The sequence below is a fragment of the Enhydra lutris genome, unplaced genomic scaffold (assembly GCF_002288905.1).
Source record: "Enhydra lutris kenyoni isolate GAN:26980312 unplaced genomic scaffold, ASM228890v2 scaffoldscaffold89, whole genome shotgun sequence".
NCBI classification, from domain to species: domain Eukaryota; kingdom Metazoa; phylum Chordata; class Mammalia; order Carnivora; family Mustelidae; genus Enhydra; species Enhydra lutris.
In genome coordinates this window covers 3,060,910-3,088,413 of record NW_019154173.1, presented here as the reverse complement: position 1 = coordinate 3,088,413, position 27,504 = coordinate 3,060,910, and the positions used below count along the sequence as shown (strand labels likewise).

Genomic DNA, 27,504 nt, shown 5'->3' with positions numbered 1-27,504 from the left:
GGCTCCCGAGGTCTATCAGCAGAGGTCTATCAGCAACACCGAGGGACTCAATAGAAATGCAAATTCTCAGGCCCCATCCCAGATCTTCTAAATCAGCAACTCTGAGAGTGAGGCCCAGCCATCTGTCATTGAAGAAAGCCTTCAGGTGATTCTAACCCAGGCTCAAGTTTGAGAACCACTATTCTTTTTTTTTTTAAAGATTTTATTTATTTATCTGACAGACAGAGATCACATGTAGGCAGAGAGGCAGGCAGAGAGAGAGAGAGAGGAGGAAGCAGGCTCTCCACTGAGCAGAGAGCCCGATGCGGGGCTCGATCCCAGGACCCTGAGATCATGACCTGAGCCGAAGGCAGAGGCTTTAACCCACCGAGCCACCCAGGTGCCCCTGAGAACCACTATTCTAAGGAAACCACAACTTCATTCTAAGTAACCTTGACCAGTGCCCCCTGCAGAGCACAAAGCCTCCTCTTGCTCTCCTTGCGTCAGCCATGTTTGGTTTTGTTTGCCAATGGCCTGGTCTCTAGTAGCTAACTCCACATTTGGGCCAGTGGACTCCATGTTCTGGGCCAGCATGTGTGCCAAGTATTACTACTACTAACCATCATTCCAGGAGCTTCCACATCTTTTGCCTGTTGCTCATGTGCTCTACCCTGTCCTGAGTGCATTACACTCAGTGTTGCATTTAACCCTCATAACGTTCTTATCTGCATCTTCCAAATGAGGAAACATAGAGCCAGAGAAGGGAGCTGTCAAAGAGAAGCCAGGTCACAAGGGACAGGGACAGGATTCCTACCCAGGTGTGTGTGACTCCAAATCCCATCCGAATAACCTTGGTATCAAACTGCCTCCACAAAGCCACATGCCTCCTGCGCCAGGCACCGCTGTCTAGGCAGCTTCTGTAATCATGTGTCATCTCACTCTCTTGGCCAGCTGAGTCTTCTCCTCATGCCTGGGCCCTTTCACATACCACCCCAGGACAAGTCACTTAACCTCACCGAGCTTCAGTTCCCTTGTCTGTCAAATGGAGAACTAGTCCTTACCTCAGAGGGTGGCCGTGAAGATCCCATAGGTAAATGTATGTGAAAGTGTTGTCAACTGTAACAGAAACAAAAGGCCTAATTATCTCCTCTCTACAGATGAGGCAACCTATGGTCAGAGTGGTTTACCTGGGAGACAAAGGCTATTGACTTTCCACCTGTTATTTGAGTGGGTAAGGAGGTCTCTGCTCCCCGAATCCCTCTCTCTACTTGCACTTAGAAGTAGAGAGCTGTGTTTAGTAAGTAGTCTCGATTAAGATGAGGAGGTTCTCCAGCAGAGCAACGAAATGGGCAAAACATAGATACATTTGGATCCAGAGAGATGAGAAAAGCCCAGAACCAGGGCACAGCCTGGGGGAGTACTGGCTCAGCCACTAGCTGCCAAAATGGGCTTTGGACAGCCAGGGACACAGAGCCAGGGTCAGGGGAGTGGACAGAGAGCAGAGACTCTGCCGTGAGAAGTAGATGAGCTCAAAGGATTACACACCTTCATCATTTTGCTAATGGCCCGATTATCCACGTTAGCATTGAAATCCACATTTTGTCCTCTCTCACTTTTTAAAAGATTTCCATTGACTTCAGAACAATCCTATCATTTCATTTGTCCTTTTTCCCTTTTTCTATTTCTCAGCTTTCCAGTTTTCTTTTTTCTTTTCATACTTCCTTCCCACAGGTAAGGCGAGTTCCCTTGTGAACTAGATGTTCACACTTAGGCTTCCTTCTCTTCCCCATCTCTTTTTCATGGTGTGCCTGTAGCACATACAGTATTTCAGTAAGGCAGAGGTCACCAGGCCAGAGGAGGATGGGGGTACATTTTATGGAAACTAGCCATGTTACACCATGAAGACAGAAGCAGCCCCGAGCAACCCTGGATGGCTCCATCCTTGGGTTTTTTGAGCACTGATGTGACAGAGAAGATACTGTGTAGTTTTCACAGGAGGGGTTGTTATTGTTGTTGTTGTTGTTGTTGTTGTTAAGTAATCTCTACACCCAACATTGGGCTTGAACTCCCAACCCCGAGATCAAGAGTTGCCCACTCCTCTGACAGAGCCAACCAAGCGCCCTTATGGGAGGGTTTTTATACAGGGATACTCTTATAAGCTATTTTTCTGTTTTTTCCTTACGTGAAATCTATTTTCTCTGAAATGGAATTTCTTAAAGAAATATGGGCATGAAATGCCCCAGATGAATGCTGGCCAGAGAATGGTGTTAAAGGAAAACTCTCCACCTACTCTCTTTGCAGCAAATTATTCTTCTGCAAGTAATTGTTTTTTAGATTTCATTTCTACATGGGAAAGCTTTGCTTTCAGTAAGATTCCGTGCACATTAGGCTATCAATGAAAACAACAGTCTCAAGCATAGGATAAAGTACAACCATCTTGAAATACCCACAAGGAATTTACATGCTATTCCTCCATAATTAAAAAAGAAAAGCCACACTTGACCAAATTTTTGGTCTATCCAGCCCCAAATTTTTATAAGAGGACTCAGAGACATGTTGGCAGTATGAGTGGAAAGGGTGTGGTTGGCCTCCTTAATGACAACCTCAAAGGTTAAAGACATTTCACAAGATTCTCTTAGTAAGTTATCATGGTTTTATCTTCTACAAATATAGCCTAAATCCTTCCTGAATGTGTTTCACCTCAACTTGTTGCTTGAGGTGTTGAGTTCCCTAGGTTTTACTGCCCACCCCATGGAGACTCACTTTTGTTTGTCTCGAACTCGGTTCTTTTGAGTTCTAGCCAGTAAACAGCTTTGATCATTATTTACTCTGTACATACTCTTCATGATGCTTTTATAGTGTGGATAACAGGGGGACTCATCTCATAGGGGTAATAGGTACTGAATGATCTAGGACATGTCAAGTCACAGAGGAAGCACTAAATAAGCAGTTATTATTCGTACTGCCAATATTAGTATAGACTTTGGCCATTGCCTCAAATCTTTAATTTTGGGGGGTAAAAACTCCTAATACTTTGAGTCTTCTCATTCCATTGTCCTGCCTGCCCATCTCTATACCATCTCGGGTTCTGTTTTGCCTTTCTTGAATTAAACATTGTGTTCCTGCCCCAGGTTCTTAATTTTTTTTTTCAAAAACAGGATAATGTATCATTCTGTTTCTAATCTGTTTTCTACGGATGCACAGAATTTTGTTGACCTTTCTGGCCAAAATGGTGCAGTGAGCTGAAATTGTTCCAGAAATATCTGCGACTCCTAGATTTCTTTCCTGAGACAAAAATGACAACAATCTTATCATTTGAATGATACAGTTAGGGTTTCTTTTTTTTTTTTTTCCATAGACGCTTTACCTTGCTGAGATAATTGTTCATTTATTCCCAGTCCCCCAATCCCTTTTTTAAAAAAGATTTTATTTATTTATTTGACAGAAATCACAAGTAGGCAGAGAGGCAGCAGGCAGGCGGGGAGGGGAGTAGCGGGAGCAGTCCCCTACTGAGCAGAGAGCCTGATGCAGGGCTTGATCCCAGGACCCTGAGACCACAACCTGAGCCAAAGGCAGAGGCTTAACCCACTGAGCCACCCAGGCATCCCCCCACTCTCCCAATTCTGAGAGACTTTCTTGCCATTAATGCTATGTCAGCTTGGCATTTCACTACTGAGAAGAGCTTAGTGCCAGCTACAAACACAGAAATACCACTGTGTACACCTTATTTTATATCACCTGTAACACTTAAATCAATCTGGGACCATAGGAGTCTTAATGCTGACACTTCTCCATCCACAGAAGCACGCATTTTTCTTACCCTTCATTTCTTTGCTTTTTCTTTTGAAGGTTTTATTTATTTGTCAGAGAAAGGGAGGGAACACGAGCATGAGCACAAGCAGGGGGAGCAGCAGGCAGAGGGAGAAGCATGTTCCCTGCTAAGCGGGGACCCTGACTCGGGACTCAATCCCAGAACCCTGGGATCATGACCTAAGCGGAAGCAGAGGCTTAACCCACTGAGGCACCCAGGCATCCCTCTTACCCTCCATTTCATTCTGTAAGTTTGCTTGCCTTCCATGACAAAATGTTTCCCCGGATCCCACAGGGACTCATTTAACAACAAAAAAGTCAACAGTAAGGAAGCTTGTCAAGGGTTTTTTTTTTTTTTTTTTTTAAGTCTGTGTAAATTCTATCCCCTGGTTCCTCCTCATCCATATGTTATTTACTCTCTTGAGGAGTGCTAATAGATTAGTCAGACATGAATTTCCCCTCACAGAAGCCCTGCTGCCTTCTTTCTGAAGGTCATGTTTGACTTTGACTTTAGATTTATTATTTGGCTGTAAAATAATTGTTCAGAGAGTTCCAGATTTTACTTTTTAAGAAATTTTTTTTATATAATCATGAAATGTCAGTACTGGAAAGAAGCTTACAGATGGCCCAATTCTCTCCCTTTTACAATGAGGAAACTGAGGCCCAAAAAACTTCTGCCAAATGCATTTTCCATTTCTCGGTCTCTTAACAATTGGAGTAAAAATTCTTACTTTGGCTCACACTAATATGTTTGGGGCTCGATCACAGCCGGGGCTCGATCTCACACCTGGAGCCAAAACTGAGAGTCCGCGGCTTAACTGACCGCACCATCTAGGCACACCTCCACAGTCCACGTTCTTAATAAGCACACCCCCTCTCTACCACCTTGCAGAACTGATTGTTTTCAGCAGCAATGTTAGTGGCTTCCTGAGGGTGACTTTGTATTTGACCCTAACTGCACTTACTTTTGTATTTTCCCCTCATAATATGTCACCCCCTTGCTCCAATGCATATACACGTGCACGCATGTATACACAGGAAAATGCGTTGATGACATAATTTCCCTGCCCTTGCCATCTCTTTTTATGCCCCTCTGTGTCTGTCAGAGATGTCCATGGTGAATTTCCCCATGAGACTAAAGTATATAAACCCTAACCTGAAACTCAAAGAATATTCTCATCATTAAAGGAAAAAAAAAACACCCTAAAAATCCTTGCAATTAATCTCTAAGGGCAGAAATCACACTGCAGGGGCGCCTGGGTGGCTCAGTCGGTTGGGCGACAGACTCTTGATTTTTTTTTTTTTAAAGATTTTATTTATTTATTTGACAGAGAGAGATCACAAGTAGACAAAGAGGCAGGCGGAGAGGGAGAGAGGGAATCAGGCTCCCTGCTGAGCAAAGAGCCCGATGCGGGACTCAATCCCAGGACCCTGAGATCATGACCCGAGCCGAAGGCAGCAGCTTAACCCACTGAGCCACCCAGGCGCCCCCAGACTCTTGATTTTGGCTCAGGTTAGGATCTCTTGGTTTTGGAATGGAGACCCTCACTGGGCACTGGAGTCTGCTTGAGATTCTCTCCAACTCCCTCTGCCCCTCCCCCAGCTTGTGTTCTTGGTCTCTCTCTCTCTGGGTCTCTTTAAATAAATAAAATCTTTAAAAAATCACACTGTAATTTTTTGTTAGAACCTAAACATTTTAGGGGTTCAAAAAAAATCATGAAATGAAAGAAAACCTTTTAGGCACTGGATTCCAGCTGACTCAACCACAGATTGCTATGTAACTTCTGATTGAGTGAAGACACTTTTGCACATAAGCATTAGATTTTCAAAGATTCATGGGGGTTGCTGAGCACCGTGGAGGCTCTGGGGAAGAGGCAAATGGACAGGGGAACAGAAGTACCACTATTCATGGACCGTCAGTTCTGTAAAGCAGTTTATGTTCATCATCTCATTTAATCCTGTCAGCATTCGAAAGGATTAATAACTCCCATTTTGCAGATGAAGAAAAGGAGGCTCAGACATCAAGTTCACAAAGTTAATAAGGTTTGTGCTCCAAAGCCCATGTTTATTTTTCCCCCATTAAACTGTACTACCTTTCAAAAAGTAGATGCCACTTACTCTGTTGTAGAGTAAAAATTTCAAAGTAGGAAGAAAATGGTGGGACACCTAGGTGGCTCAGTCGGTTAAGCATCCGCCTTCGGCTCAGGTCATGATCCCTCCCAGCTTGGTAGATCCCGAATCTGGCTCCTTGGTCAGCAGGGAGCCTGCTTCTCTCTCTGCCTCTGCCAGCGGCTCCTCCTGCTTGCCGGCGCGCGCATGTGCGTGCGCTCTCTCTCTCTCTCTCTCTCTCTCTCTCTCTCTCTCATAAATAAATAAATAAATAAAATTTAAAAAAAGAAAAGAAGGAAATGGTGTGAGTAAATTATCCTATATTTTTCTTTTAGAAAGCCCTTACTCTTTATAAACAACATAAAGCTGCTTTGTGAAGGAAGAAAAATGGGTTTTGAACAACAGTACCTATAGTTAATTCCATTCATTGTAGTGAAGCACACTTTTTTTTTAACCTCTCCTACTGGAGAGCATGGAAGGAAAAATTCATTCAAAATGTTATAGATCTTACCATGTTTAGAACAAAAATTCCCATTAAAAATGCTGTGCCCAAATGATATCAACAATCTGAGTAAATTAAAAGAAATTCAAACTTATAGACCTGTGATCTTGCCCATGATATATTCATTAGTCATGATTTTTTTTTCAATATTCCACATAGAGAAAATGAAGCTCTCTACCCCCCATTTCTTATAATCAGTAGAAGCATAGTAGTTAAAAGCATAAATTCTGATGTCACAGTCCCTTGGTTCAAATTCCAGCTCTACCAGTTAAGAACTATATGACCTTGGCCTGAAGAGTTGTCAGACTGAGCAAGTAAAAATACGGGATGGCCAGTTAAATTTGAATTTTAGATAAATGATGTTTTTCAGTATAAGTATGTCTCATGCAGGATTATTCATTACTTATCTAAAATTCAAGTTTAGGGGGGCCTGGGTGGCTCAGTTGGTCGGGAATCTGCCTTTGGCTCAGGTCATGATCCCAGGGTCGAAGGATCAAGCCCCGCACTGGGCTCCCTGCTCAGCAGGGAGCCTGCTTCTCCCTCTCCCTCTGCTGCTCCCCCTGCTTGTGCTCCCTCTTCAATAAATAAATAAAATCTTTTAAATAAAATAAAATAAAATTCAAGTTTGACTGGGCAACCTGTATTTTATCTGGTACTCCTACCTTGGATGAGTTACTTCATCACTCTGTGCCTCAGTTTTGTCACTATAAAATGGGAATGGTGTTACGATCGTAGTACCAAGCCCATGGCGTTGTGAGAATGACATGGAAATATATGTAAATTGGAACCATGCCTGACACAGAGCAAGCATTACATGAATGATAGCTCTTATAATTACCTAATTTTCTAGTTACCTTAATACAAGTTGGGCTTGGGCTCCTGCTTTAAAAAGGACAATGAAAGAATAACTTTATATCTCATTTACTAGGTGCAGAACCAGAGTGGAAGAGCAATACTGAAGTGTATTGTTATACACACTCACATCGAATACCTTACTTTTTTACTAGGAAACCTATTCAATAACTCAGCATTTTACAACCAAGACACTGTTTCTTCTGTTATTGTTCATATAAATGACCTTTCCAAACAGCAATAACTTTCTTATGCTTTGAGAGTCTGGAAAAAAAATAAAGTATCTTTTTTTTAGTATATATTTCATGAATTAAATCCATCCTTCACAACATACTAAGCACCCAGTTCTTTGTATTTGCATAGCAGGAATCTCTATATCGTCAGATGTGAAAGTAACATTAAAATTTAAGAGCTAGTATGTTTCAGTTTCTTATAACACCTGAGAAAAACCCAAACACATAATAAAATGCATTGTACAAAACATTTAGAATACAATCTATTTGTATCTACTTTCATGATTTCAGATTGTAAATGTCTACCCCTATTTTCCGAATTTATATGAAAAGCATGATTTATCTATGTTAATTTCAAGTTGGCATTTAGCCACTTGAATGCTTACCTTCACATATGGTAAACTACAGGGATGTGTGAAGTTTCACAAAAGGTCAATAGCACAGAAAGAATGGAAGAACCAGAATAGTATGAATGATTCTGAAAAGTTGGAGAAATATTAACTAAAGTTGCTGTGCACTTTCGCAGCAGGCAAATAACATGGCTTTGCCAGTAATCTGCGCTTTAGATTGCAATAAATTCTTCCTGTTTTTCTTTCCACTGTAGAAGACACTAACTTGGCTTCATGAAACGAGGCATGCATGTCATCTCCCACCTCATTTTCTTTTGAGTGTAGGAGGAGAAATCTAATACAAACTGCTCTGGTGCACAATAATCTGTTTTACAGTTGCACGCAAGAAAACTGTCCCAGAAAACCTGGCAACGTAGCATTCAGATCTCTTCACGTCACTCCTGTTCTTTACTCCACTCTTTTCTTAGCTGTCATTATCATGCATTCAAAGGGACACAGCAGAAATATTTAGTAGCATAATCTTATAGAGATGAGATTAATAATCACTACTTTGAAGAAAATGGTATGCTTTCTGCAGATAGATCTGATGTCAGTTGGCACAGGCAGCATCTCACTGGACCAAAACATGGGACAATTATTCAAGAAGTGACTCTCTAAATAGGAAGTGAATGATTCCAACTTGGCTTCTATTTTTTATGTCCCTTATTGACAACTTGCCATCAGGTTACAAAGGATTCTTCTCTGCAATTCTCGATCTATATTTGCAGTCTGACCTCTTGTTATTTTTAACCAGCTTCTGGACATCCATGCTTGGATATCACACAGGCACTTCGAACTCAGCACACCCAAACGGAACTCCTTATCTTTTCCCCAAACCTGGTCCTCCTCCCGTATTCCCTGGCTCAGCTCCAGGAATCAACATTTACCCACTTCCCTAAGCTAGATGTCTCTGGCATTTTATTTATTTATTTTTTAAACCTCTTCCTCTGGTCCTGGCCACTTGCAATCAATTGAATGCTGTTGATTCCACCCCCAAATTGTTTCTGGAATCTATCCCCTGCTCTTCATCCTCATAGCCATAAATTTAACTCAGTCCTTCCTCTGTACTATTACAATGGCCTCCTAATGGCCTCTTAATAGGTCCCTCTGCTTCCAGTCTCTCCCATATCGAATCTATCCTTTATGTACTAACCAGAGGGGCGTTTTGTTTTTGCTTTTTGAACATTCAAATCTGGAGCAAATTCCTCTCTTCCTTAAAACCACTCAGTACCCCTAGGAGCTTACAGGATCAAGTCCAAAGTCTTTAGCATGGCACACAAGGCTCACTGTCTGGCCCCCACTTCCCCTTCCAACCTCATTACTAGGGTGCTTCATGTACTCTGTATTCTTGCCTTGTTACACCAAACTACCAGCTAGTCCTCAAAGAAAGCTTGTCATTTCTCTAAGCTAGTGATTCATAACCAAGAGGACACATCATAATCACCCAAGGAATTATTTTTAAGATTTATTTATTTATTTGGGGGAGAGGGGCAGAGGGAGAGAACCTTTCAAGCAGAATCGTCGTGGGGCTCCATCCCACAACCCATGAGATCATGACCTGAAACCAAGAGTTATACACTCAACTGAACCACTCAGGAGCCCCCCCCGCCCGCACCCCCCCGTTCTTTTTTTGTGTTTTGTTTTGTTTTGTTAATAAAATACACAAGCCCTTTCTCCACCTCAGATCTACAAAACCAGAATCTCTACAAATGGAGCGGAGTATGTAGATTTTAACTAGATCATCAGGTGATGATGCCCGGCTTAGGCATTTGTTTGTGCTATTCTTTCTATCTGGAATGTTCTCTCTACTCCCTCTCCCCAAGGCTTGTCCTGGCCATTTTTCAAGGCTTAGTTCAAATGTCACCTTTTTTGTGAAGCCTTCCAGGATCTACACAGGTCAAATGTACTTCTCTCTGGTGCCTACTGCCGTAACGTTAAAATGTAGTGTTATTATAATCATGTATCACTTTGAGTGCTCCTTGTTTTTTATGGTGGTCTCCTGCAAGAAAGCAAATTCCTTGCATTTCTTTGTATTCTCAGCACTTAGCACAGTTCCTAGAACTGTGCTCAAGAGATATGTGAGAAAGAGAAGAACAGAGGAGAAAGAAAAGGAAAAAGGGAAGGGTTGTGTGGCCTCGACTGGCTCTGGAGCCCAAGTGCAAACATAAAAAGACATCCTGTCTTCTATTTCTCAGCAAAAACCCCATTACAGTCTACAGTTGGACCCTGTGGTGGGCCTCATGGGATAACATACTGACTTTTTACTAATCTTCAACTTTCAATTTGGCACAGGAAAGAAACAATGAGTAGGGTGGAAGCTTTGCTTGTCTACAATGTTGAGTTTCTGCCCCCAGAAACTTCTGGTAGTCCCTGATAATAGTCCTGCAAGGGCTGCCTGTTATTCCCCGACTCTGTTCATGTCCTCTTGAGAACAGCAGTAACAAAACTATGGGAGCTTTTACCACAGGGTGACAGAACCTCACCGAGCAAGTTTAAGGGTGGTAATTTTACACAACTGCCTTTCTTAGAGGTCCTGGCGACAACTTCCTTTTCCTCAGTGAGAGCTGATGGCATAGTCACTTCCTATTTGGTCTCAACTGCCAGTTTTTTTTTCCTGTTTTTAACTGCCACCTTTGACTAGAACTGTTTTCTTGAGGAGCCTCCAAATTCAAGAACAAGGGGTCAATTCAATCCATCCTAAGAAGTTAACTCAGAGGGGAAAGTATCACCCCGATTGGTTGTTCAGCGTCGTTTCATGGTAACACATGAAGGGTTCTCCTGTGGCTAAAACCGGCATCTGAAGTGCACAGAGAAGTTACCTGACTCCATTACAAAGAGCCCAGTCTCCCCAAGACTCTCTCCTAAGAAACTCCCCAGTCTTCATGTTCCCAATGGCACCACAAAACTCTCATTATGGGATGACTGGTGCGGCAAGCAGTGTCTCTGTCACCCCCAAGGAGGCTGGGAGTGAAGGCATGCTGGGTTCTGAGGGCCTTTGCCTTAGGTCCAAGGCCCAGAAAGATCCCCAGGGGAATTGTGTGAGAATTCCAGCACCCAGCACAACTGGAACCAGGAGGAAACCTCTTATCGTTCCATCTTTTGACTCCTACCTTGACATGGGAATGACATTGTCTGGGCCGCACTTACCTCTCGGCTCTCTAACTCATCAGTGAGAGCAAGAGGTAACGAGCTCAATTCTTTACCTAAATGCAAATATTTCGAAGTGAGTGCGTGTACATGTAAAGAGATATTACAAGCAGGAAACCGCTGAAGCAGCATCTGCCTCCACCCACCTCCTCTGTGGCTCTATTCCCCTCAGTAGCATCAGGAAGTAAAGTTAGCAAGACAATTCGACCGGGCTGGGTCCTAGACACGAGTGTTTGTTATAAATGATACTGTGGTAGGTTCCCGTGCAAGCCCCCAAAGGCTTAACGCTCCTCGACCGAGAACTGATTCTATAGGCTTTTCTCCGGACACTTGGCTGGAACAATAGCAAGGCTGCAACACCTACAAGAACTGTTATGTCTTGGTTTCCAATCTGATGCCCGCAGACAGTAAAGAGGAGACTGGAGGCATCACATATGTTTTTACGTATTTTTTTTAAAAAGGACCCTTGAGGGACGCCTGGGTGGCTCAGTTGGTTAAGCAGCTGCCTTCGGCTCAGGTCATGATCCCAGCGTCCTGGGATCGAGTCCCACATCGGGCTCCGTGCTCAGCGGGAGCCTGCTTCTCCCTCTGCCTCTGCCTGCCATTCTGTCTGCCTGTGCTTGCTCTCTCTCCCTCTCTCTCTGACAAATAAAAAAAAAAAAAAAAAAAAAAGGACCCTTGACCATCGTCCTTCCAAATATCAGTACGGAGTTTAGCAGCTTGAATCCAAATCTTCCTATGCCTGGATGGTGAGCTTCTGGAATTACCAAAATAACTCCCTTTCATTCCCAATATTTGGATAATTGAAAGAAATTCAGATAACTGAATCTCTCGTCCTTGCGCTTCATACATTGACACACATCATACATTTCGATGTAGTTCTTAAGTAAGGCTCAAATTGTTAGAAGTCCCAAATGTGAAACCCTACCTCTAAATTTTGTCAAGTGGAGTAAGAGGTCAAATTTACCTCAACAAAGTCATATATTTGAAGGTTCCTAGGTAATGCCTAGTGCACTACAACCTGCTCCATGATTAAATATTTTTTTTTAATACGTGGTTCCCACTTTATTATTTTTTTAAGATTTTATTTATTTACTTATTTGACAGAGATCACAGGTAGGCAGAGAGGCAGGCAGAGAGAGAGGGGGAAGCAGGCGCCCCGTTGTGCAGAGAGCCCAATGTGGGGCCTGATCCCAGGACCCTGAGATCATGACCTGAGCCGAAGGCAGAGGCTTACTCCTCTGAGCCACCCAGGCATCCCCATGATTAAATATTTTTAAGTCAATCATTAAATTTTTCTTAAACTTATTCTCTGTTCAATATTACTTTTTACTAGGTAGTATTCACTCTTTGGGGGAAGATGATCTATGGTTTCATACAAAGGTAACATAAAAATAACTGCTTTGTTTCCAGTACTCTCCCTTGATGGGGCCCAATATCTTTTGGAGTGTTTTTTGTTGGTGATGGCTTTTCGGGCTGTTTTTTGGGCTTTTGTTTTTGTTTTCTGCCCCAGCCACCACACTGAACTGAAATGCTCAGGGAACAGTGTTTCCCAAGTCTGTTTCTTGGTTAGTAACCCTTAATGCAAAGAGTACAGAGCATGGTTTCTCAAAGCTTGGCACCATTGACATTTTGGGCTGGGCAGTCTCTTGTTGTTAACGGCTGTCTTGCCCACTGGAGTATGGGTAGCAGCATCCCTGGCCTTTACCCACTCCCGATGGCATCCTTTCTTTCCCATTGGTGACAACCAAAACATCTCCAACAGGCAAAACTGCCCCTGGTTGAGAACCAGAGCCCTAAGACATCATTACCTCACCACGGCCTACATCAAAGTTTGTCTGGCCATTTCTATCTCCCTACACTGTAGCCATGAACCAATTCACTCAGTAAATATTTATAAACATGGGTAAAGTTAAATATTTAGTATTGAGGGTATGACACATGTCAGGAAATTGAAACCACAGATTGTAAATTTAAATTATTAAGTTTTGGTGGGCTCAAAGACAATGTCTAACTTCACTGACTTTGCTTAATTTGTATAGGATCTTACTTTACTTACACAGTTATTAAGTATTCATAGCCACTCAGGCCCCGACGGACAAGCAGGTAGCAAATCCAATCTGAGGCACAATCTTGCATTCTATGAGGCTACCAAAGAGCATACGATGTGGTGTCTCCCCTCAAGGAACTTCTTCCATCGAGTTGTGGGAATACATGGTAACGTATCATTGGATTCTGGGCTGACATTTTGAAGTAAAGTATTCAAGTGTCCTTTTTGGTGGGGGGTAACAAAAGCACACACGAATTTCTTGTCATTTTACTTAAATTAAGAAATATAGAGCACCTGGGTGGCTCAGTTGGTTGAGCGACTGCCTTCAGCTCAGGTCATGATCCTGGAGTCCCGGGACTGAGTCCTACATCGGGCTCCCTGCTCAGCAGGGGGTCTGCTTCTTCCTCTGACCTTCCCCCCTCGTGCTCTCTATCTTATTCTCTCTCTCTCTCTCTCTCTCAAATAAAATCTTTAAATTAAGAAATATATATACATATATATGAAAAAGCATAACCGAACCACAAGGAACTCCATGTCACAATTCAAGTGATCACGATCAAGTATAATTACGACAACAGATAATTTATTTAATAGCAGTGGACCTAAATAAGGGTCGGAAAGTTTACTAAGATTTCAAAAGCAGTGTTTTTAAGGAAATGTCTCATAGTTCAGGTCTCAAAATTTAGCATTCAGTCTTCCACAGTCTGGCTCAGAAGGACGTCAGGGAAAGTCACTTCTCAGATAGGTGTAATTCACTTATTTATTAAAATTACACAACTCACTCTTAGGCAGTTGGGAAATTAAAGTAACTGGAAAGAATTTAGGACACAAAAAATTAACAGTGTAACATGTAGTAAAGTGAACAATTTAAAGATTCAACAAGAGCAGTGACCTGGAGGTTAGCCAAGCATCAATTAAAAATACAGTGGACCCATTACTAGCCTAGCACTATACTAACCTCAGTGAGCAATTCAAAGGAATAATTCATTCATTCATTCATTCATTCATCACTCATTCATTCAACAAATATCTCCTGAGGGCTTATTATGTGCCACACACTCTTCTAGGCTCTGAGGATACAGCACCGAACAATCCAGACAAAAATCTTGCCCTCAGAAAGCTGACGTTCTACCTGAATAATTTCTAGGTAAGAGAAGCTGTATCTCTGGCCTCAGGGAGTTAATCATCTTGTTGGGCAGACCAAACAAATGAAATCCATGAAATAAGAAGAAAGAACTACAATGTTGAGCACTACTTCCACCAATATGCAAGAGGAGTATCGAAGGAGGATCTGGAACAATGAGGAAGGTTCAGTGGGGCTGGGACTTGAGATTTAGACCATTGCTACTCAAAGCATCACCTGAGAATCACCCGCACTGGCACCACTTGGGACTTGAGATTTAGACCATTGCTACTCAAAGCATCACCTGAGAATCACCCGCACTGGCACCACTTGGGAAAACAGTTAGCAATGCAGAATCTTGGGCCCATTCCAGACGTGCTAAATCAAACTCTGCACTTTAAAAAGAATCCTAGGGAACTTTTTTTTTTCTTTAAGATTTTATTTATTTAGGGGCGCCTGGGTGGCTCAGTGGGTTAAGCCTCTGCCTTCGGCTCAGGTCATGATCCCGGTCCTGGGATCGAGCCCCACATTCGACTCTCTGCTCAGCAGGGAGCCTGCCTCCTCCTCTCTCTCTCTCTGCCTGCCTCTCCCCCTACTTGTGATCTCTATCTGTCAAATAAATAAAATCTTTTAAAAAAAGATTTTATTTATTTATTTGAGACAGAGAGAGAGAGAGAGCACAAGCTGGGGGTGAGGCAGAGGGAGAGGGAGAAGCAGACTCTCTGCTCAGCAGGGAGCAGGATGCAGGGGCTCCATCCCAGGACCCTGGGATCATGACCTAAGCCCAAGGCAGACGCCTAGTGACTGAGCCACACAGGCACCCCCAAAGGCAGATGCTTAACCAACTGAGCCACCCAGGTGCCCCGAGAATTCTAGAGAAACTATAAGGACATTAAAGTTAGGTGGCACTACAGATTTCTGACCAGGCTGGCATTAAGTGTGAGCTGGGCTGGTGGAAAACGGAGAGTGGACTGGGGCCTATCATCAGGTTAGAAGTTGTGAGGGCCTGGACATGGGGAACTAGGAGTAAGGAAAATGCAATTATATCCTTTATCATCTGAATGGATAATGAAATGTGATGGCTCTACATGCAATGGAATATTATTCAACCTTGAAAAGGAAGGAAATCCTGCCATTTGTGACAATATGGATGGACTTCGAGGGCATTATGCTAAGGGAAAGAAGTCAGAGAGAGAGAGAGAGAGAGAGCCTAAATACTGAATGATCTAAAAAAATACCAAACGTATAGAGAGTAGACTGGTGGTTGGCAGGGGCAGGTGAGAGGGGACATAAGTGAAGGTGGTCAAAGGGTACAAACTTCCAGTTAGAAGATGAGTAAGTTCTTGGGATGTCATGTACAGCATAGTGGCTATAGTTTACAACAATCTATTGTATCCTTGACAGTTGCTAAAAAAGTAAATCTTAAAAGTTAGAGGGACTTGTGTTTGGATTCTCAGCTCTACCACTTCTTAACTGTGTGATATTTGGATCAAATTATTTAACCCACCGAGGTCTTTTCATCACCTGTAAAATGGTGGGGGAGGCAATATGACCCCAGAGGGCCCTTGTAACGATTCAATCTGGTAACGCATATCTAGCACTTGGCAGTCCGGGCACAAAGAAAATGACACCTACTAATAATAATTATATTGATAACAATAAGATGCTATCTTTTGAGAAAGATTCAAAAGCACCAAAACCACAACAACAACAACAAAACAAAAGAAACTTTTAGCGAGTGTCTACTAGAGCCCCAACACTGTGTTGGGTATAGACCTATAACAACCCGCAATGTAAGGAACTTCATCCTTGTCTTAAATTGGCACTTGGATATGACATTTTAAAATTTAATTAACCCCTGTTGGTCCGCAAAGGTGCCTTCATGATGAGATTTCTGTAATTGTTACTATTATCATTGTTACTGTTATTATCATTAGGGTAGTCTCAAAAGGAGTCCTCTCCCTGCTGGAGTGGAATTTAAGAGCGAGCAGAGGCAAGGAACTGCTGAAACCACGGCTGCGTATATGTCGAGTTCAGTAAGGCGCAATTGCTAATGATCCAGTCTCGTTTTCCATGCCTCTATCATCCTCATTAATTTTCTGTTGATGTACTATCTGTTTTCCAATTTCCCTCTCTCTCTCTGTTCCACGTGCAAACTTGGGAAGAGAAGCCCCAGTCTGGCCGCCTTCCACGAACTGACAGCCCAAGAGGCAGGGGTAGCCTCAGGTTCAAGTCACCTGAAGCATGTCTGGGGGCGGGGAATCCAGAACGCGAGCGAGCGGCTACAAATCTGTCCAGAGGCGCCGCCCCACCCGGAGGGGTGGGGGGCAGGGACCCGACTGCGGGAATGAGTCGGGGTCCACCGACTCGGTGGTTTTCCGTGCCTCCACCCTCGACTAGATCGGGGAACCCAGAAGGACTTCCAACACTCCCCAACTTTCAACTCAAGTCGTCTCCGAAGCTGCGTGTGCCCCAGCTTCGAACGCTTGCCTGCAACGTGGCCGCGTCTGGGACGCCCTCCTACCCCCAGGGTCACCCAGACTCCTCCATTCCCTTCCCAGGCCGAGCCGGGTCCCGGGTCCCCCAGCCCCCGGCTTCTCCTCTCCGTGTGCGCGGGGGGAGCCCGCCCCTCCGCCGGCGAGCCCAGCCACAGCCCTGCACCGCGAGGAGCCCCGGCCCTCCTGACACCGCCCGGCGGCAGGGCGGGGGCAGGGCCAATGGCGGAACCGCCCCCAACCGCCTCCCGGCCCGGCGGGCGGGCGGCTTGCTGGGGCTCCTCCACCTCCTCTTCCTAAAGCGGCGAGGCGCAGACGGGCGGCATCACTCGAGCCCAGGTCCCGGCCACCGCCACACGCTGCGCCCCGCGTTCGGGAGGAGGAGCGGCGGCGGCGGAGGCGGCGGCAATAGCGGCGGGCGGGCGCCAGAAAGGTAGACTGAGTCCCGGGCAGCCGCGCCGCCAACCGCCCACCCCCCAGCCCGGGGCTACGCGCCACCAGCTCCGTCACCCCACTTCTGTGTGTCCTTCCAGGCCCCGGTCGAAAAGCCTGGGAGGGCCGCCGAGCTACCCCCGGAGGAGGAGCCAGTCCGAGCCCCAGGCGCCGCCGCCGCAGGAGCAGTGCGGAGCAGCCGTCGCCTTCATGGCCCACTCACCGGTGGCTGTCCAAGTTCCCGGGATGCAGGTGAGGAAGCCCAGGCCGCCGCTGCCGACCACGTGACTGCCCCGGAGCCCCGTGCGCGGTCCCCGGCCGCCACAGGCGGCCCCGGGACTCTCCTGAAGGCAGGGCCGAGCGCAGGGGCCAGGTGACCGTGGAGTAGGGCTCGAAGCGTTTCCCGGCGTTTCGGCTAGCTGGTGCACTGAGCCGGGAGGGTGGGGAGGGACCCAGCGCGCGGCGAGGTGCGGGGGGAGGGGGCGGGGGAGCATAAAAATAGGCCAAATCCAGACACCTGCGCCTGCAGAGCTTGGTCCGGCTGGGGAGTGGAGGTGGGAGGTCTTAACCTGGGAGAGATGGAGATGTTTCGGAATTTGTGGGGGTAAAACGCAAGTCGTGCCCCCCCCCGCGCACACACACACGTCGGGGCGGAGCAAGACAAGGGGGTGTCGGTGGCGGCGGCATTGAATTAGGCTCTTCCTGTGTTCGTAGAGTGAAGAGCGAGGTGGCTTCTTTTCCCCTTTTGCTGTTGCTTAAGGGCGAAGTTCTGTCTTGCTCCCCCCACCTGGCCTAGCCCATAGTGTGGCGTGAGAAATGCAGGGTCCTGTGTCAGAGTGGCCAAGGTGATGACTCCCCAGCGCCCCCCCCCCCGCCTTTCCTACAAGAGACTGTTGCATGTGGTTAAAGGAAGCTTTTTGTCCTGGACAAGGGACTAATGATTGGGTCCCATCTCCTTACTCCAGATTTACCCAGACCCCTCCCTCCCGTTATATTTTTATTTTTATTCAAGAAGAAATAAGCGATGTGTCCCTACACTTTTTACGCGGTTAGGTTTTTAAACTGGTTCATTTCAAGCTATCTACTAAATGTTACTCAGATCTACTAACTTTTAAGCATTCACTTTTTTTCCCTTTGCTAAATAGTCTAAACAACCCATTTGTGAACAGATCAGAGACTAGAAACCCTAAAGCCTCGGTCCCTCATTATCTTTTAAAAATGTGAAAGCAGACTTTTTCAAGTTCAGAAAACACGCTTAGAAAAAAAAATTAAAAAAAAACACGCTTAGAGTAGTAAATAGACACCTTATGTTTCTAGTAAAAATCAAGCGCTGTGGATTGGGGACTCAATTTACTAATCGATGCATGGAATTCATCCTTTTTTTTTTTTAGCAATAGGTCATATTTTATGCATGGTCACAAAAAAGTAATTTTAAAAATACTTAATCACAAAAGGACCATTTGTGTGGGACATACATCAATCCTAGGACTCCCGTGTGTACTAAGCACCAGGCCTTTTAGCTGAGTATAGAGCATGTCTGTGTTGGGTCCCAGGAAGTCGGTGTGTATTTAATAGAGAGAGAGGGAGGGAAGAAGAAAAAGGGAAATGAGAAATATTGGGGCTTTTTAAAAGGTTAATCCATTCAGGCTTTACAGAATGCTTCAAACTTTTTTCTGAGGCCACCCCCCTCCCTGCCTGGCTCATTCCCCTATCCACCCTGCCCCACACCCCATTCATTCAGTCTGCCTTTGGTTGTAGCCAGAGATTAGTCGTTTGCAATACTAACTCCCAATTTTGCCCCGTCTGATGTGGAAGAAGTGCAAAAAACTTCTCACCCTGCTCTGCTTTCCTTTATGTGGAGAGTAGAATGGTACAGATGGAAAGTTTGTCTCTGGGGGTCTCCATGCTTGTCTCCATTGTGTGCGCCTGCGTCAGCACAGAGAGTGCCTCGCGTTCATCAAGTTTGCAATTCTGGGGAACTCTGTGTGCTAAGGAGAAAATGGTTTCTGGTCCTTACTTGATTTGTGTTTATTTGATTTATATGGTTTAGGACCTGCGTGCTGTTCAGTATTTCTTAATGTTCCCTGCTTTAATTATCGGAGTTCCCTATCTCTTGAACTTTAAAATCTTAATTAAGGTAGTTTAGAATGTGAATCACATCTTTCAATTTACAAGTTCTGCTGTTAACTGTATGCCTTCTCAAGATTGTGGTTACTTTGTCCCACATTATTTGGGGAGGGCAGTCATCTCCATATTAGCAAAGAAGAGAGGGATATTTGTCACTTTCTCCATTGTAATGAAATGGTAAATTCTTAGCTGCTTATTTCTACTTTATTTGTAGATGTAGTTCTTAAGCATTTGAGCAACACAAAAGTTTTCCACTGTTAAAATTGTACGGTACCCTAAAAATAAATTTGATGGCATTCAGTGTGACTCTTGAGCCTAGACTACTTTGACTATTCTTTTGTTCCCAAATACTGCAGATGAGATGCAGAAATATATCATGAGCTTGTAAAATTCTCCTGGACTTTTGTTCAAGACTTAGGAGCAACTTTTAAACCCTTAGAATAGTAAGAAAACTTGAGTAAGCCATGTGTTCTTGAAATTAATGTATAGTATTTCCACAAGTCAGGGTGAAGTGGTTGACCGGCCTATAACTTTTTAACAGTTTATTTTAGAGAATTATGAAGATTGATGGAAAAAATGATTTTTCCAGAAATAAAAACAAAATTACTTTATCCGCAGTGTTTTTCTCCCCCTGAGGAGAGACATGAAGTAGAAGCCGAGCTACCTGTTCTATCACTTAAGACTTCAGCATTCCTGACTTTCGAACAAAGAAATTTCTGTTGCCACTAGTTTAAAATAGAAAAGAAACTTGGAGTGACGAAAGAAAATCCAGGATTTGGTCCAGTTCAAACTCTTCCTTATGAATTAGTTATTCAAACTCATATTGTTGATGTTTCTTAATATTGTGGGAATGAACATTTTTGCCCTATTACACCAAATGTTGAGGGTATGAATTTGTTTTGTACTTAATTTGTGCTTACTTTGTTAGTGTATACCTAAAGGAATTTTCCATACCAGGAGCTAAACTCTTGAAAAATATTTAAAGCACAACTTTAAAAAAAATAATAAACCAATAAACCTGTTTCTTTCCACTCAAATATTTACTCTTTAATGATTTAAAACATATTTTTCTTTGAAGTTTTCAGTTATAAGTTACACTTAAGTTTAAGATATTTTTCCTTAGAACCTGCATTAGTATTTATTAGGCAAGTATTCTAAATTGGTTGTTAAATCTTCCATAAAATGTAGGTGGGAGAATAAAGTTAAATGTTGACTTGGAGTACTCAGTGGTATTATGTTATGCTTTATGTTAGGTCTCTTGTGAAAGCTTTTTAAAGTTTCTATTAAAGAATTTTAAAAGTAGCCTTCATCTATCCTTAAGTATAATAAAGGTGGTATGGTTTTGTTTTTGGTTTTGGGGTTTTTTGCTTTGTCTTTAAGTCCTCTCCACACCCAGCGTGGAGACCAGTGTAGGGCTTGAAGTCAATGACCCTGAGATCAACAGTCAGATTCTTAACTGCCTGAGCTACCCAGGCACCCCTAGGTGGGACAGTTTTTAAGCGGTTATTAATTGAGATGTGAAATGGAAATGAAGTTTAAGAATTAATGAACACTTTATTAAAGATTTTTATCAAAGAGATGGAAAACACTGTCTTGCATTGCTGAACTTCATTATTGGGTTCTGGGAAGGACACAGAATTATACTACATGATCTCTAGCCCTTGAAGGTCCTACGATGTTGAGGAGTTAAATCTAGTACATGAAATATAAAATAATAAAAATTATTCTAGAATAGAACTTACTGACTGGAGGAGTTGAAGGCTTACAGAAGGTAAACTAACCACTAAGGATTATTGGGGTCCATATTGGGGAGGGTGTTTCCAGGCAGGGATGTACCCTGAGCAAAGGCATGTAGACAGGGAAAAGCGCACCCCCCACAAGTGCGCATGCACACAGAATCTTTGGGAGCGAGATAAAATCATTTGGATTATGATGAATTCCTCTAGAATAATAAGAGTTGAGATTGGAAAACATGATTAGGTCTAGATCATGGTGGTTCTTGAATGCTAAGGAAGGACTCTGGCCTTTAGACTGGCTGTGAAACTTCTCTAAGTAAAGGAGGCTCAGTGAACAGTTATATATAGAAAGAGAAATCCCAAGATGGGGTGAACTGATGACATGGAGGTTTGAGAGTCTTGAGGCAGTTGGATCTGCTGAGGCTGTTTCAGGGGGATGATCATAACCTGTACACAGGCAGTGGACCTTGCATTGACTGATTGCTTTCCATATGCCCAGTACTATGAAGAAAAAAATATGATTTCTAGACTTAATAATTAGCTAATTACAGAAGGAGGCATCAAAGGTATTGTGGTGTTGAATATGGGAAACTGGGAGTTACAGTACATATATGAAAGAAATTGGAAAATCAAGAGGAAGAGCCAGGTCTGGTAGGAAGTTAATGATTTCTGTTCTACAGTTGGGAAGTTTGAGGTAACAATGAGATGATGAAGTGAAAATGTGGAACAGTAGTCTATTACCTTGATTGTGGTGATGGTTTCACAGGTGTATATGTATGTCCAAACTCATCAAATTGTATGCATGAAATATGTACAATTTTTTTGTACCACAATATACCTTAATAAGGCTGTTATTAAAAAAATGTCCCGGGGCACGTGGGTGGCTCAATTGGTTAAGCAATCGGCTCTTGATTTCTGCTCAGGTCATGATCTTGGGGTTCTGGGACTGAACCCCGCATCTGGCTCCACACTCAACGGGGAGTCTGCTTGAAACGTTCTCTCTTCTCCCTATGCCCCTTCCCCCAATAAATAAATAATTTTTTTTAATGTCCAAAAAATATTTGAAGATACAGATCTGGAGCTTTAGTCATTCATCAGGCATTTACTGAGCATTTATTATATGCCAGTCTCTACTTGAAACTGAAGAGGAGCCACCAAGAAGGGAGAAGTTGCTAAGGCCAGAGAGAGTATGTGGTGGTTGTGGGCCCTCACGAGACAGGAAGCGTAAGTGGGGGACTAGCTTGTAAGAAAAGGAGGGGTGACTTCAAGATGCATGGGAGGATGAGAAAATGTGTCAGCACCAAGAAGGGGTTAACTGGGGGCAATCCTTTAACTAACTCTGATCTTGAAGAAAGTTGGAGAGGAATTCATCTTGGTGCCACAGTCTAGTATGTGTAGTTCTTACCTCCCTCACACCTTCCGAAGGTGTAATTTGAGCTTTGCAGTTTGAGGTGGAAAGAGTTTTGAAAGCATTGGCTTGGATTGATAAAGCCATACCATTGTCCTTATTGATGAGTGGTTGATACAGAAAAGTTGAATATGCTAATGATACTGGCTAAGACCAACTGGAACAGAATAATCAGAAACAACTATTAGCTGGGAGAGTTGGAGGTGAGTGAAAGGTGTGGAGTTAGAGGGCCAGGGGCTAGAGGGAGAGTAACAGGAATGGGGATGGTAGGATACGTGTCTTGAACACTAATGAGGGTCTGGAAATGGCACTTGAGGACAGAGGTCCATCATGTACGTCCCTTGCTTGAGTCGTAGAAAATAAGAGAACATAATTTCACTGGTACTTAGGAACATATGGGCATCATGATACTGTGTTTTTTATTCTGCCTTTTATTTATTCAGTGACCTTGAGTAAATCATCTCCAAAATGGGGAATAATAAAAGCTGCATTTCCTTTGCTTCAATGAGCTGTTATTAGGATGAATTAACTGTCATCTGTGGGGTATATTTCGAGCCCCTTTATAAAAGGTGTTATGATGTATATGGCTGTTCATCCTGCAAAACAATGCTAGACTAATCACATGAAAACACTCTCATTATCTTATCTCTCTCCTACTTGATAACCCACATTTTTCTGTTGAAATCCTGTCTTCCTCTTCTCTTCCCCACACTACCAGTACCATACCCAAAGTCTTCTGCTCAGCTTTCCAGACTTTTCTGTTATCTGGCTCTGGTCTACGGATGCAAACTTTGCATTACAACTATTTCTCCGGCAAGAAATCCCTTTTGTTCCACCATGCCACTTACCTTTTAGCAATTACTGGCTGACCAGATGCTACCTGATTCTCAAGGTCCGCAAACTTACTATCTCCGTGAACTTTGCCTGAGTGGTCCAGGCTACAGAAATCTCTGGTATTTCCAGGCACCCATTATATCTCTTGTCAGTAGTATGCAGTCCAGTCCTTGCTTCATACACTGCCTTAGATTTTCTCTAACATACTTGTCTTTCAAACGGGGTTGTAAATTTCTTGAATTTTACTTTTTCATACTTTATTTATATTATACTTTACTATATTTGTATTTTACTTTTATTTATGTCACTAGGCATGAGTTGTATGTAAAATTGTTGGCTCATGAGTTCCATATAGACTAAACTTTTCTAACTTTTTTTCCATTCTGTGTCTTTGAGTATATTGTGTAATGCTTGAATTCTTAACAGATCATGGAGGCTGATTTATGTGTATACGATGTAGACTTTTTGTACTTACTAAAATGATTTTAATACATTATATGTAACATGTCTGACAACCTATACTTCTAACTAATCAGCTGTCCACACAAGGAAATTCTCAATTCTCTTTCCAGGGCCTTTGAGTGAAAAAGGAAACTCGTTGCTTTTCTTGTAACTCGGGCTGATTGCAGACAAATTTGTGTCTTTATGAGAAATTAACCATTTGTCTCTTCTCTCTGTTCCTCTCCCCACCCCAGCGTCCTCAAACAAATAAATAAAAGAAATTGTTTTGCTTCTCTGTCCCAGCTGTCACATTAGAAAGAATCTGATAAATTACATATTAAGGTATTTTTGATTAATGGCTCAGTGAATGACCTTTCCCATGGATGTTCTCATTTTACAGGGAATAATGTCTAAAAAATAAAAAAAGGAAATCCAGTAGTAGCACCTTAGATAGCTTGATGGTTGTTTTTGACTAAACCGTGTCTTCTGAATGAGTGATGGTTTTATTCATCTTATTTGTTGCTAGAAAATGGAATTAGGAGAACAAATTTAACAGCGGCAAACTGCTTTTCATTTCTTGTAATTAAGACCCAAACAATTTTCACCACAGGTACATGTAAAGAAATGTCTCTGGAAGAAAGCCGTGAGGTAATTTCGCTTTTAAGAGAACAAAAATCAATAAAATAGGCACTACTAAAATTTGGACTCCCATCTTATGTATGTTTCTCATTTTGTCATCTGCCATTTTAGACTACAGTGTTACATGGTCATCTTTGAATTAATGCTTGTGAAATCAAACATTTAAAAAAATATATTGACTAATCTGGGGCGCCTGGGTGGCTCAGTCCGTTAAGTGTCTGCCTTCAGCTCCAGATCATGATCTTGGGGTCCTGGGATCGAGCACCGTGTCAGGCTCCCTGCTCATTGGGGTGTCTGCTGCTCCCTCTCCCTCTGCTTCTCCTTGTACTCTGTCTCTCTCTCAAATAAATAAGTAAATAAAATCTTTTAAAAAATATATATTGACTAATTCCTCTCAGTAGTCCTGTGAGGTAGGAAGAGCTATCCACTCGGAAAATGCCTTTACATTTGGATTTTAAAGCAAAACACATTGCTAGCCAGCTCTACCCATCATCCTCTTTGATGTCACTCCCCCAGATCCCATGTAATTCAGGCGGTTTACTTGACATGCCCATTCAGAGAAGCCAGGAAACCTAGTGCAGCCTGATCCCGTCCTTCTCCTCTATTCCTGCCTCTGTCTCCTCACCACCTGTCACCAGCATTTACCTAACTGGGGATGGAGCTACACACCCCCCTCAGCCTGTTCTGGACTTGTTCCAGCATTTCCCTGACTGTACCCTGCTGGCCTTTCTTTTCCTTCATTTATCATACATACCATCATGGATTAAAATGATCCGTGCCCTGAAATATCAGATTAGTCATTGGTATGGCATAGCTTCGGCTCTTCTAGCAAAATGAGAACAGAATTGTGGTTCATACGTCCTGAGAAACTAACGCAAGCAGAATTGCAGACAGCTTTAGGTGAAAGAGTTGAAAATACTCTCTTTCTTTAAAGATTTTATTTATTCATTTGAGAGGGAAAGAGATGGAAAGAACACAGGCACGGGGAGAGGTGGAGGGAGAAGGAGAAGCAGACTCCTATCTGAGCTGGGAGCTCAGTGCGCAGGGACTCCATCCCTGGACCTGGAGCTCATGACCTGAGCTGAAGGCAGATGCTCAACCATCTGAGCCACCCAGGTGCCCAGAAATACTCTTTTTTTTTTTAAGTGGCTACTTTCCTCCTCTTCAGTCAAGTCACTTCGAAAATGTGCTGCTGAGGAAATGGAAGACATTATATTTTTGTCTTTTTCTCACGAAAAATGTTTACAGAAAAACTTTTCAGTCTTTCTTTGTGATCCTGGTAGCAGATTGTGTGTTCTTTGTGGTGTTTTTCTGCCCTCTCCTCCTTTCACCTGTTTAAAAAGTACGTAGGGAAAAGAAACCTGTGTAAAACCCTATCAATTTTAAGTGCAAAGGACAGAGAAAAGTAGTGTTCAAATCAGCCACCATTGGAATTTTCAGTTTGTTCATTACAGAACAATAGGGTGTCTAGCTGAAGAGTAACAGTTGCTTTGAATTACAGAAACAGCTCACCAGTACCAACTTAATGAAGTTTTACTGGATTTGAAATCCATACCACACTAGATATGTTAGGGAATTTCAAAGCATACTAGTGAATTACTCTACCAGGTTTCAATAGTGCCTGGTAACACAATCCTAGGAGTGAATTTTTGGCAGGTGGAGGAAATACTTCAAGGACATCTAGACGCATCCAGATTTTTTTCTTTGAAAATGCATTTCTGAGTTGCTCTGTTAGTGCCCGTTTCATCCCCCTCCCCCCAGCTTTCCATTAAACCTTTGGCTTTGCAACATATCACTTTACAGTATGTTATATTAAGCTAATATAATGATGCAGTGTCGTATGAATAACACAGCAGTGGGTGACGGGGAAGGGATAGACAACACAGATCATCAGGTGGGGCATAAGTTGTTTTTATAAATGCAAGAAAATTTGGGGAAGCCAAGCCAGTAGAAACCATAAAGTCATTATTTCTTCCCAGAGCCTCTACCTCCTCGTTGTCACTGCCTACTAGACCTGGGAAAGTTTCTGGACTCCCTGGTCTCAATTTCCTGCTGCCTGCCTTCACTCTGAGCAGAAACACAAAAGAAACCAATCAGCAAAGCATGCACACATGCTACTAAGTATGGTGACAGAAAATAGAACTTTGACCTCTTGTGGTTAAGGAGACTACAGTCAGCGTGTCTAGCGGCCTCAGTGTGTCTGGCGGCCTCAGAGAAAGAAGCATTTTTCAAATATATGCTTTTAAAGTGCTACTGACCCCATGGGAAGAACAGTTAGCAAGCTCATTAATTAGGGTCCTGTTTGTTTCTGTAGTTTTAGTTTAAATCCTTTGTTCGAACTTTTTAGCTCTGAGCTTTCCTATGTGTTAATGGTAACATACTAGACTTTCCCAAGTTGGACACTGGTGATCCAGGTTTAATGTTTTTCCGCCCTTAGTTGTCATGAAACAACTGGGTGTGATTTAAGTTCGAAAATTACCAGCAACAAAGTTTGGAAGGCCTACTTTGCGTAGGACATGGTACTTGAAGCCTATCTTTGAGGTACAGAAAGTATAAAAAAGAATCCCAGGCCTTGGAGAAGTTTTTGCTGTACCTGGAGAGACTAGACACCTACACATTTAGAAAGCTGGCAGTGTGGAACAGTGGCGATGAATCGCAAATGGGATAGAAACTGATTCAGGAGCATTCCAGGGTAGAGCAGACTAAGGAAGGGAATGGTCATTTATAGGATGCCATTAAAGGAGAACAGGAGATAACGCAAGGAAAAAGATACAAAGGGAGAACGCACCAGGTTCCCTCCATCATAGATTTGAGGTAGGTGCCACTGGCATGAACTCTTAGGGCCAAACTGTGATAGGCCTTGAATGCCAGACTGAGACAGTTTTGTTTTTTTTTTTTTAAACTCAGTCTACAACAAGGACGTTTTCAGCAAGAAAGTGAAGTGATGAAAGCTTTCGTTAGCAAGGGTTTGATTTAGGGCAGTGATGGTCCCACTTGAGCACGCAGCAGAACCACTTGGAGGGTTTGCTAGACTGCCGGGCCCCATGGCCAGAATTTCTGATTCTGTAGGTCTGCACTGGGGCCTGTGTGTTTCCATTTCTAACGCATTCCTAGTTGCTCCGTTTATCTGGCGACCACTCTGAGCACCACTCAAGACAAACAGACCTTGAGTAATTTGGTATGGAAAGGAGAGAAACA

At 43.2% G+C, this 27,504-nt stretch overlaps 1 protein-coding gene across 1 annotated transcript in view; it reads left to right on the top strand.

The window, feature by feature from the left end:
- Positions 1-17,005: 17,005 nt before the first annotated feature.
- Positions 17,006-27,504, top strand: part of LOC111162159 (serine/threonine kinase 26) — a 52,470-nt gene continuing 41,971 nt past the window's right edge. The window contains exons 1-2 of the mRNA XM_022526351.1: positions 17,006-17,122; positions 17,223-17,373. Of these exons, the coding sequence (XP_022382059.1) occupies positions 17,332-17,373 (42 nt within the window). The 5' untranslated portion in view covers positions 17,006-17,122; positions 17,223-17,331. The remainder of the gene's footprint in view (positions 17,123-17,222; positions 17,374-27,504) is intronic.